We start from the raw sequence: 12,245 nt of genomic DNA, 5'->3' as shown, positions 1-12,245 counted from the left end.
GATCGTAGTTTGCACGTTTTATGCATTTAGATCGTCTACTGTGTTGAAAACATAGCACCAAGTGCTGTGCATTTTTATATAAGATGATCATCGTTTAATCTGACAATTTTTAAATTTATCTCATATAGTGTGATGTCCAAAAGATGATCATGTGATAATCTCGTGTAAAAAATGTACAACATCAAGTGTTGTATTTTCAACACAGTGGAGGATCCAGATCCATTTTTTATACGTGGTCTTTTATTAGTTAAATCACAATTTTATTTCATTAATTCGTCAACAATTTTCAATGATGCATAATTAATTTTTGATGTCATATCAATGTTATGATAAACAAGATCGAAATTTTAAAATATACGAGTTATATGACAAAAAATATAATTTTTTCAGTTTATTAATATGGAATATAGTTTCCCTTATAAATTCAAAATCAAGATATACTCACCTAATTTGATTTTAAAAAAATTTCATGTTGGGTCAAGTTATTTACATATTTCAAAATCCGCAAAATGAGACAATTTATTAGTTGTGTCAGTTTAATTCTGAATAAATAAAATGTCAAAGCCGTCTCGTGAGGGCTCGCTTTGACAGTGGTACGTATAATATTTTGAATCTAAAAAACATAGAATTCTCTCAATAATCGACGTTGGATCGACGGTCAGTTCTTAACTATTTTTCAATATATTCACATAGAATTCTTTCAATAAATATTTACTTATTTTTTATTACGTAAAAACCCGCAACAACTAATATTTTATGAATATTGTGTAAACTTACGAACTTTGTTAGTTCATTTGAAAAGATGTTGATAGGAGAAATTAAAACTTCTAACAATTACTCAAACGTTCAAATATTTCATTAATTTGATCACTTCCTCGAGACAATGAATAATTACTTTATCAATATTACTTGATCAGAGTACGTTTGATATACTCTTAACAATATTTTGGTCAAAATTATGAAATCACAATCCAAATATTTGATTTTTTTTTAAAAAAAAAAATCATTTAGGGAAGGATAGATAAACTTACCAATGTGCAATGTGGTTTACTGGCCAATGTGATTTGTAATTTGTTATGTTAGTCTAGAGGTATACTCATCGCATATCAAATGATAGCAAATTACCGATTCCCGCTTCAAATAAAAAAGAAAAAGAAAAAAGATACCCCCTCAGAATTTTTTTAAACAATTTTTATGCTCTTGCAATATCAATTACTTGTGTTTGGTTTGAGAATCAATTCTGTTGCTATATAGAGTAGGTCTCTTGTGAGACGATTCTCACGAATCTTTATCTATGAGACGGGTCAATCCTACCGATATTTACAATAAAAAGTAATACTCTTAGTATAAAAATTAATACTTTTTCATGGAATGATCCAAATAAGAGATCCGTATCACAAAATACGATCCATGAAACCGTCTCACACAAGTTTTTGTCTGCTATATATACGAGGACACGATCGAGGGCTTAGGATTAAAAATGCATAACCGATATTTGAGGACGGATATTTATACCATAAATAATTACATTGATATATTAAACTAATGAAGAGTGACTTCATAATTCAAGAGGTCCACTCAATAGACAAATCTTTTAAGATGATATCCCTATTGGATTTATAGCCTAAAAAACATTGGGAACATAATTAAAGAAAACCAAGAATCTAATAAAAGAGATATCACCTCATGTATTAGTCAAGAAAAGGGTTTATTTATATATTACGACTTCATTTTATGGAAGTAATCAAGTTGTCTTCATTCTGTTAGTGGTACGTGGCGGCGTCGCAACGGGTTATGAAATTTCAAATATTGTTTCCTCGTAAATTTAAGGTTTACTTACTGAATAGAATTTTTAATGGATTACGGTTTGTCTATTTTAAGAAAATTTCATGTCGGCTCGAGTTATTTAATAATGTAAAATTTCAAAATCCACAAGATGTTGAATACCTAATTGTAGTATTTATTTTATCTCCTACTATTTCAATTTAACAATAATAACTTTCATTTTAAAATTTTGGAAAAATTATATAATTGTCTAGTTTTTTAATAAGCCCGTGAATAAATTGAGATGCATCAATAAGTGCTTGTATGATTATGGTTTTATTATTAATTTTTTTAAAATTTTCCTCAATTTTTTTAAAATAAGTGCGTGAGATAAGGATAGTTTTTGCAGTTTAGATAAAATAGGGGTAATATGTTCGTAATTGGCAATGATTCGTCTCTATTATGTCTCAACGTGAACCAACCTTGCCCAGTAAATGCAGAAAAAGGTGTGGAATAAAACGGTGATAGGGTAGTAAGAAATTAGGTACAATTTGGCTATCGGAATAGAATTGAAAAGACCAAACTCAAACAAACCAACTATTAATCTTGTAGGAAAGAACTATGTACGTATTGTGCATGGAATAGTGTATATAATCAAATTTTCTATATATATATTTTTTTACAGTTCAATAGTGATCATGTCACTTGATGTCAAATTCTTCCTCAAGTTAGTGATTATGTGGGATGGTTCAAAGAAAGGCCCCCCACAGCCCAATCAAGCAGCTTCGTGGAGTTACGTTGGGGATTTATGGGCATTATTATTTGGTAATAAATGCCAGCTTTTGAACGCGTTCCAGGCCAATCCAGCTCTTGGAAAACGGATACTCCATACACAGCTGGCCCCGACCCTGCGCCACACCCACTCAAACGTCTCTACATAAATATGCAACTTCATTCATCTCACAAACACCTCAACCTTTTCCAACATTCTTATCTGGCGATCTCAAATTTAACCATGCTTCTACTTTCCATCTTCGTGGCTTCTATCTTGACTGCTTCGGCTGATTTCTACCGGGATGCTGAGATCTCATGGGGGCAAGGTCGTGGCAAGATTCTGGAAGGTGGGCGTGTCTTGACATTGTCCCTGGACCAGTATTCGGGCTCCGGGTTCCAGACCAGGAATGAGTATTTGCTGGGACGGTTTGATATACAACTCAAGCTTGTTCCTGGAAATTCTGCCGGAACTGTCACCACATTCTTTGTAAGTCCTGAATTAGTAGTCATTCCCTTCTCACTCAACATCAGATTTTGTTCAACCTATCTAACTCTTTCGTGTTTCTATCACTGCACAGTTATCATCTCAGGGTGCGGGGCATGACGAAATTGATTTCGAGTTCTTGGGAAATTCTTCTGGAGAGCCATACACGGTTCACACAAATGTTTATGCACAAGGGAAAGGAGACAAAGAACAGCAGTTCCGCCTCTGGTTCGATCCAACGGTGTCATTCCACACATACTCCATCGTCTGGAATTCCCAACGCATAATGTATGTACAATGAAACTAGTTAGAATTTATATTTGGGTAACAAAGCTTGAGAATTTCTTATGGGGTATAACAATTTTTCTTATTACAGATTCTTGGTGGACAATATTCCTCTCAGAGTATTCAACAATAACGAAGCAATCGGTACTCCATACCCGAAAAGCCAAGCCATGAGAGTATATTGCAGCTTATGGAATGCAGATGACTGGGCTACACAAGGTGGCCGAGTCAAGACAGATTGGACTAAGCTCCATTTGTGGCGACTTACAAAAATTTCAACATTGTTTCTTCGAAGCCTGGGGATTCTTTGAATAATAGTCAGGCTTGGCAGACTCAGGCATTAGATGCCAATGGAAGAAACAGATTGAGATGGGTTCAACAAAAGTATATGATTTACAATTACTGCACTGATTCCAAGAGGTTTCCTCGGGGAATCCCCGCTGAATGCAAGAGCGCAAGATTCTAAAGCTGTAATCTTTCTTTTTTTCATCTGTAATTTGATCTACTGTTCACAGGAATTCGTTATTTTTTCATTATTTCATTCAATGTTGCCTTTTGTTCTGAGGATGATGTTTTTTTTCCAAAAAGTTATATTGATAAATATTATACTTTTCCGGTTAATTTTGCCACTCATTATCTGCCAAGATCCCCTTATATTTTTCCCTTCAATTCTTCAACAAACGGCATACTTGGAAGGAAATCAAGAAACAGGAGGAGCCACTAACATTACTCACATACACGAAAACTAAAAACCAAAATGAAACAAGGAAAAGAATTGAATGATAATGAAAAGCTAAAAAATGTTCCTTTTTTTTTAATCAATCCCACCTTCTAAAGGAATTTCAATGTGCTACAGTAGTGTCATTATGCAACGCGGACCAATGGCTTCATTCCCCACGAGAATGATGATATATTTATCAACCCACATCCTTCATAATGAGCCTACTAACTTCTATGACACAGTTGAGAGACTATGAATCAGTGAAGCAAAGAATCCCAGCCATTTCAAGGCCTGGAAAATGAGAATTACAAACAATGAAACAAAAGTTAAATTCTCGATATTCCGATTTCCGTGCAAGAAGTTACAGTTAACGGGCTCAGCAAGTTGTCAAAATCAGCACAAAAGAACTCATAAAAAAAAAATTAAAAAGAAAAAGCAGAAGAAAAGAGATAGACAAGTGATTTCGATTATCCTAGCCATCTTCTAAATGCATAACTTGGGTTCAAAACTCGATTTGTGCTAAAAGCTCGAACTCAGGAAAGTATGACATGCAATTAACTCATTGACACAAAGCAAATTATGCGAAAATAAGAATACGGTGACAATTTGAATAAAAAAATCTAACGATTTCGATGGCCTGTTAATTCATCAATCTTTCTCCTACCTTACGAAACTGAATTGATTAGGCAACAATTCCATCTCAATTATCATCAACACCACCAAAACAAAGATTCTTTAGGTCTAATGCAATAAAATACACATGAAGATAGATAGAAATGTTAAAGATGCACAAAAAAAAGACTACGTTGAATAATGTTAGAGAAGACTGGAATTCAAGATTTCCAAGTATTTCGATATTTCAACAATGATAAGTTCACAATATATTTGTGCCATAACGCTGATACCATGTATATAAATTCAGCGATCCTTTTGGTTGATAAGAAATTTACAGGGAGTGTTAAAACTTTGTAATCCTTGAATACATGAATAGAACATTTAATCCTCAAAGTTAAATGAGATGCCTAAAATAGGATTTTACGAAAAAACCAAAACTTCTAATATTTAATAGGAGATCTCTTGTGAGACGGTCTCACGAATCTTTATGTGTGAGACAGATACCCTACCAATATTCACAATAAAAAGTAATACTTTTAGCATAAAAATTAGTACTTTTTCATGGATGACCCAAATAAGATATCTGTCTCACAAAATACGAATCGTGAGACCGTGTCACAGAAGTTTTTACCAACTTTTAAAGCATGAATCAGGCACGAACATCGTCATTTTGTTGTCTTACAGGCATATGTTATAAATAAACGAAAATCAACATTATACTGAAAGTAAATTTTAAAGCGGGAGATTATGCTTAATCAAATGTATTCTCCATAAAAGATAATATATATATATATATATACAAAAAACAATGGTTTGACAAAAGAGATGTATGTTAAAAGCGTTTTTACTTAGTTTTTTGGTACAAATCTTTCCTTCCTGAGAAAAAAATGATAGAAAATGTCAGTATACAGACATATGAAAAAAAAAAATTCGATTTTCTCAAAAGGATAAAATGTCACTAAATTAAAGTTTCTAATCACCGGAAACATAAACTAAAAATAGCAAAAACTTGATTTGTCATGGAAGGAACAGAAAAAAAAAAAAAAGAGGGATGTCAGGAAAAATGATACTCTGGTTTTACATCAAAGCAAATGCAAAAACCATTTTCCCAATAAACTAAAAAGATATCTCTAAAAATAAAACCCATCAATGACAAGAACAAATATATAAAAAAATCTATAATTTCTGCAGAAATTAAAAATAAAAAAGTAAAACCCGTGTGCGAAAAAGTATACCCCGTATAAAGCAATGGCGGAGAGCTGAAGGCTTGCGTGGGTGGCTGGTTTGACAGAAGGGGAAAAAGAAACTAAAAGGCATACAAACAAATACAGGGTCGGATCTTTAAAATATAATTATCTACTAGTTTATTTTTATTTTTATTTTTAGTTTAGTTTAAATGAGCCTCACTTTTTAAATTTGATATAAAAAAGTGATTTAAAAGATAACGTGATCTTTATGCAAGTTTGTTAAAATAAAATAAAAAATAAAATCATATTTTGACCTAATAAAAATCGGAACAATGTGTTTTTGTACAACACAATAACTTATCAGTACATAATGTTATGTATGATTGAATACGCAAATAATTATATATATATTACATATGAGTCGAGTTTTTCACATTTGAGACGAGTCTGGATCATTTGGGTCTTTTTTTATTTTGGTTGAAGTTTTCATATTTGAGTCTAGCATGATTCAAATTTTTCATAATTGGATCGATTTTTTCAAATTCAGGTCAAATTTTTCACATTAAGATCGAGTTGTTCATATTTGAATCAAAATGTTCACATTTAGATCGTGTTTTCACAGTTTGGATCAATGTTTTCATACTCGAATCGAGTTTTAAACATTTAGGACGGATTTTGAGGTCAATTTTATGTCTGAATTGAGTTTGAGATAAAAACTTTATTTTTATTAATTCAAGTTTTTATTTTTATGAAAAAATAGTTTCGATTTAGAATTTAATTGACTTCCAATTATCTCGTCTACCGACACCGACAGTGCCTTTATTTATTTTTTATATTTTCTTCTCACGAGATTTGATGTACGGAAACTAAAACCCCATATATTACATGCTGCCTCCAAATTCTTGAATCACTGAACACCATTACTAGGATTGAAGCACAACAATGCAGGAAAATCCCATCACCATTTGATTAGAACAGAGTTAACATAACTACACAAGCATCAATTTTTTTAGGCAAGAAGAAATATGCATATGAATGGCACTTGCATCATTCCAAAAGAACCATAGAAAACTTGGAAACTCGAGTGGTTGAATCCGGTTCTAACAAGAGTACCTTAAAGAAAAGGAGCCTCAAAACTGCATTACCTAAATCAATCGTAGTGATGCGTGTAGTGAATTTTATTCCACAACAAATTCAATACACAAATTTTTAAAGCAAGACAACATGTTTCTCGAGAACTAGCTATCGAACATATAAAACTGTCAACTAAGTAAACCAAATTTCTTACTAAAAAAAGAAATTGAAGTTAACAAAACCATGAGGAATGACTAAGCAAAATTGAATCTTCTCCACTCAGCTACAAAAGAAAGCCTTCTCACCTCTACGACTTTGAAATGTTAATTATACGTGTGAATCATTGTTTCCTGGCAGTATGTTTAATGTAACAGATGACCCCCATCACAGCTACGGCAGCAAAGGTTGAGCCTGCCACCACCACCCAATCCTTTTGCTTCAAATTACCAATAAATCCATTCCTTCCAACCCTGACTGCAGAGTTTCCACTAATAACACTAGAAACATCATCCAGAACTGCACTTTCCTTCATTATGAACTCGTTAATCACCTCTTCTTTAACACCCACTCTACTCTCTAGATCACCTATTTCCACCTTCATTTTCTCGACTGTCTTCTCCAAATCATTCTTCAACGTCTCCAAAGTCTTGATTCTTCCCAGAGTCGACTCCAAGTCGTTGACTTTCTTCTTCAAACCCGAGATACACTTTTCTTTTCCCTCCAACTCATCCCTAATACTGCTTTCCACTCCCTCCAAATTCTCAACTTTCAACACCAACAAGTTCCTCTCCTTCTGCAAGGCCTCCAACTTAACATCCTTTTCCTTTTCCCTATCTTTCATCCCTGTCAAATCCCTCTTCAAATCGGATAACTCGATACTTGACTCCTGCAAATCGCTCATGGTAGAAACCAAATCATGCTGCAGTCTTGCCACCTCAGCTTCCAGCTCTGCAGCTCTAGCTACCACTGCTCCTAAAGCCTTATTTTCCGACTCTGCTTCACCAAACTTCTTTTTGAGCTCCACATTCTCATCTCTTAGCACGTTGACAGAGTCCTTCAACTCTTCGATCCTCTGCTTATATTCCCTGTTCTCCCCTGCAATTTCATTGTTTTCTTGCTTAAGGACATCCACCTTCTGATTGAGCCCTGAAGTTTCCGACGCATCATCCCCAGTAATTTCCAATTCCGGGTCATCGTAAATTTCCCCATCGATCGTCTCATCTGCCATTTCTTAATCCTAAAACAGGCAAAAAAAAAAAAAATAAGGTATCGAAATTGAGTCAAGATATTAGAAAAAAATTCCAACTTTAACAAATAAATAAAAAAACTAAAACATTCGACGAGATTACAGAGCTCTATGATTGTCCCTTAAAACTAAAAAATAAACCAACAAAAACAGCATTCTCTCTTCAATTTAAGCTAATAGCGAACCTCAACCAAGATCCCCAGCAGCGAAGCAAAGGGTAGCATAACCGACAGCAATACTCGCGTCAAATCGCCTGTGTGCAAAATCGCCAAATTAGGAGTAGGGATATTCTGCTTCAGTAGCCACGGTTCTTTGAGAAATGTTCGTAGCACGTGCTGGAAAGTATGGTGGGCTTAGGCCTGCAAAATTCAATCACAAAATCCAATTAATATAAAGGCCAATCATTTAAATTTTAGTGGACTGAAGCCCAATTAATCCCGAACTTCAAAATAATGCTTATATCCCACCAATTTTGAACCACTTCCAGCCAGTTTCGTCGGCACAAAATGAGATTTTTGTTTGTTATCTTCTAGGCTCATTTAATCATAGGTTCGATGATTGTAATCAATATTTTTTCGGATGAATTTATTGTACAAATCTTATCTAACTAGTGCAATTTACCTGACTACTACGTTAGCCTAATAGTTAACAAGTGCAAATCAAATAGTAGCAGTTGCAAGTTCTCGTTTCATAAAAAATGAAATTTTGTTGCTTCCAATTCCTCGTCTCCCCCTTACTCCGAAATATTTTGTATTTCGGAATTCTTTTTCCTCCAATGTTCTTAAACAATTATTGACCCGTAAATTCAGTGTATTGTACATATATAACAACGCATAAAATGTTTCCTTCGGCCATACTTATAGGTTATATTTGGGTTTATGCATTTCAAATCCATGTATTTCAAATATAATATAATGTGTTTTTGTAGAGAAATAAGACCATAACATTCAAATTCACTTATTGCTTGTTTATATAATGTTTCATATTAAAAGATCAAGATGGATTTCAAATTCACCTAATAACGGAGGCATTTAAAATTCATTATACTTTTTTAATTAATATATAAATAAATAAGATATTTATGTAAAATTTCATCTATTATTTCATTGCTAACTATAAAACTATAATCGAAATATATGGATCGATTTCAAATTCATCTATCCAAATGCAACAATACATTATTAACTAAAATCATGTATACAAACATACAAAATATGGTGAAAATTATTGACTTAAATTGGTTTTTAATTTTTCATTGTTTAATTTGAACTTATAATGCCAACTAAATTGATTCGGTTGCAAATTAATAAATAAATTTATAATAAAATCTGTTGTTTTAAATTATACTTTTTCTGGTTGTGAGTGCTGTCTATAATCACTCTGTTTCTAGAACACCGGAACAAGTCGGAAAGGGTCCTTCTCTGATAATAATTTATTACTGATGATACCCTCGGGATAGCCCGGGTTGTGCCCGAGTCATGGACGATTCTTGTGCACGGGGCATGGACGACCCAAGATACTGGATGGATGGCCAGAATCAGGACAAGTCGGCAGGAAGGGTTCATCAGGAGCCAGGCGGGTGAATGCCCGGGACGTCTCCTCCCTGGGCCACCGGACGCCCGGGCTCTCGTTCAAACTCCCGGAAACTTTCTACCTGGGCCACCTCGAGATGAGCACCGCACTCGAGTATACTAGTAGAATAGGATGTGGGCGACTGTCTCATCTCTGACATCGATCCAAGTGATTGACGGAATCAGACATGCAGGATGTGACTAGTATATGATTTGACATGTCAGAATATAGAGTGTGCTCAGCCGTCCTACTATAATCAGTAGGTAGCACGGAGAACGAGGTCCTCATTACTTCTCCTACTGTAAATATCAGGTTCTCTCTTTACATTTACATTCATTCATTCACACCAATATCACAACCATCACTTGGTTACAATGGTTTTCTTGCTTGAGTTCCTCACTGACTTAAGCATCGGAGTGGCCATGCCGGACACCCCTCCGGCGCCCATTCACGAGTTCATCTCCCTGTCTGCAGTGGAAGCAATAGCTCACAGATCCATCTACCTTGCTCATTTTCCTGAACAACATTATTGATTCGATCCGATGGAGCACCCGACCCTGCTCATCCATTTCACCAGGATCGCATCAATTACATTAATGTCATTCGTTAGCTTCTTTAAAAAAATAAAAAAGTAAAAATAACATTAACATTAATATATAACAGCGAAAACACTTATTTAAATAAAGTGCAGAACGATATAAACGCAGGTTTTTCCGATCTCTAGCTAGTTATATCAATCACGCGCGTTGCATGTATGTCTAGTAGATCTTTTTATATAAAGGGGGTGTATTGGTTATAGACTTTTAATGACTTTTATGGAGTTTAAAAGTCTAGAGGTATTCAAACTAGACTTTTATATACTCCATAAAAGTTTAGTGGTATTCAATGTAAACTTTTGTAGAATTTTAAAAAGTCATGTGGTATTTAAACTTGACTTTTAAAAACTCTACAAAAGTCTATAGGTATTCAAAATGTCAATAGACTTTTAATGACTCTATGGAATTCTATTAAGTACAAGAATTATAGCCTAAGGTACAACAATAAAATGTCAACAAAAGTTTTTGATTCAACCTAAAAATTTGGATGTACATTTAATTGAGAAATCTCCCAAATTCAATACAAACTTTCATTCTTTTCTCATCTATTTATTTTTCCTTTTATTTGTACTTTTTAAAAACATAATTAAAATTTAATTTTTTTATTAATTATTATATAACATTTTATTTTTAATTATTTTCTTTAATTTTAGTTAATATATATATTAAATTATTGTATAAGCAAATTCACACCGATACTATACCAAAATTTTCGGTATACCGAACCAAAAAAACCTTACATTTTAAAAAAATTTATAATTTATTGTTTTAAAATTTTTGTATATTTTTCCGGTATTTCGGTATATACCAAAATTTTCAAATTGGATATCGTTACCGTATCGAAAAATTCGGTATTGTTACCGTACCGTATCGAAATCTTCGGTATACTTAAAATTCGATAAATTCAATATTTTTTTGTTATGGTAATCTCGGTATACCGAAAATTCGGTATTTTTTCCCACCTCTAACAGGGCTTGTATTGGCATGTGCTATATTACACAATTTTCTTTGAAAAAAGTGTCAATTTGATGAATTTCAAATTGAACTAGATAATGAAGCTCAATTGTCTCCATCAGCACAAGTTTATGAAGGTGACGACTTTGATCAGTTATTTAATACTCAAAAACAACAACGAGCAAATGCTAATGCATGGAGGGATATCATAGCCAATGGAATGTAGAACGATGTTGATCAAATTGTCAGTAATGATTATATTTTTTTTATAAAAGACTATTCATTATTTTGAGTGTTCTTTTAATAAAATTTTATTATGACCTTATAAAAATATTATTCATTAATATGTTGAATTGACATAAAGAATTGAAATTTTGATTTCAATAAATTGGATAGTTCATTTGTCGTTTTTCACAAATTAAATTGATTTAACTTTTAAGTAAGTAAAATTCATTTACATTCATAAATAAAAAAAATAATTTAAAATTGAAGAGGTTATCTATGTCCAATAATTATTTTAAAAAAATTAATAAAAAATAAATCACAATTATAAACTACAAAATTCACATAATTCTAAGAAAAAATTTACAAAAGTCTACAAAAATCTTGAAAAAAAATCTGTAAGAGTCTATGAAATTTGTTTTACAATTCTATGAGATTTTATAAAAGTCAATAAAAATCTATCAACTCCACAAAAGTCCATCATTTAAAAAAAGTCATTAAAAATCTTTGAAAGTATAGAATGAATACACCCCTAAGTATTCTTTTGTTTTAGAAAAATTGAAATTTTTAAAACTTTAAGATTTTTAGTAAATTATTAATTTTTTTTAACATAAATTGAGTTATTCATGCAAAAAATTAATAAAATATTAAAAGGCTAAAAAAATATAGATATTTTCAAGATTCTAAAAATTACATTAAATTATGATACAAATATATATATATATATAATATTAGATTATTCACATGCATG

At 32.5% G+C, this 12,245-nt stretch overlaps 1 protein-coding gene, 1 long non-coding RNA gene and 1 pseudogene across 3 annotated transcripts; 1 reads left to right on the top strand and 2 right to left on the bottom strand.

Annotated features, from left to right (window-relative positions):
- Positions 1-2,581: 2,581 nt before the first annotated feature.
- On the top strand, positions 2,582-3,928 carry LOC142518808 (xyloglucan endotransglucosylase/hydrolase protein 24-like; annotated as a pseudogene).
- Positions 3,929-4,082: 154 nt separating this feature from the next.
- On the bottom strand, positions 4,083-5,972 carry LOC142518810 (uncharacterized). The gene is made up of 2 exons (XR_012813654.1): positions 5,879-5,972; positions 4,083-4,319 (listed from the first exon to the last, which is right to left on the bottom strand). It is a non-coding gene; the product is annotated as an uncharacterized LOC142518810 (long non-coding RNA).
- A 999-nt stretch (positions 5,973-6,971) lies between these two features.
- LOC142519096 (peroxisomal and mitochondrial division factor 2-like) lies at positions 6,972-8,483 on the bottom strand. 2 transcript variants are annotated; one of them, XM_075622006.1, is made up of 2 exons: positions 8,336-8,483; positions 6,972-8,141 (listed from the first exon to the last, which is right to left on the bottom strand). In XM_075622006.1, the coding sequence occupies exon 2, from the start codon at positions 8,130-8,132 to the stop codon at positions 7,245-7,247; it is 888 nt and encodes a 295-aa protein (XP_075478121.1). In that variant the 5' UTR covers positions 8,133-8,141; positions 8,336-8,483; the 3' UTR covers positions 6,972-7,244. The 2 variants fall into 2 exon arrangements, with proteins under 2 accessions (XP_075478121.1, XP_075478122.1); XM_075622007.1 differs by having other exon boundaries at positions 8,342-8,463.
- Positions 8,484-12,245: the final 3,762 nt, after the last annotated feature.

The sequence above is a fragment of the Primulina tabacum genome, chromosome 11, assembly GCF_025594145.1.
Source record: "Primulina tabacum isolate GXHZ01 chromosome 11, ASM2559414v2, whole genome shotgun sequence".
NCBI classification, from domain to species: domain Eukaryota; kingdom Viridiplantae; phylum Streptophyta; class Magnoliopsida; order Lamiales; family Gesneriaceae; genus Primulina; species Primulina tabacum.
The sequence above is the reverse complement of the archived record's forward strand: the minus strand, read 5'-3'. Positions and strand labels throughout refer to the sequence as shown.

Bases quoted from the DNA above. Each gene is read 5' to 3' on its own strand.
- LOC142519096 (XM_075622006.1), bottom strand. From the start codon at position 8,132: ATGGCAGATGAGACGATCGATGGGGAAATTTACGATGACCCGGAATTG.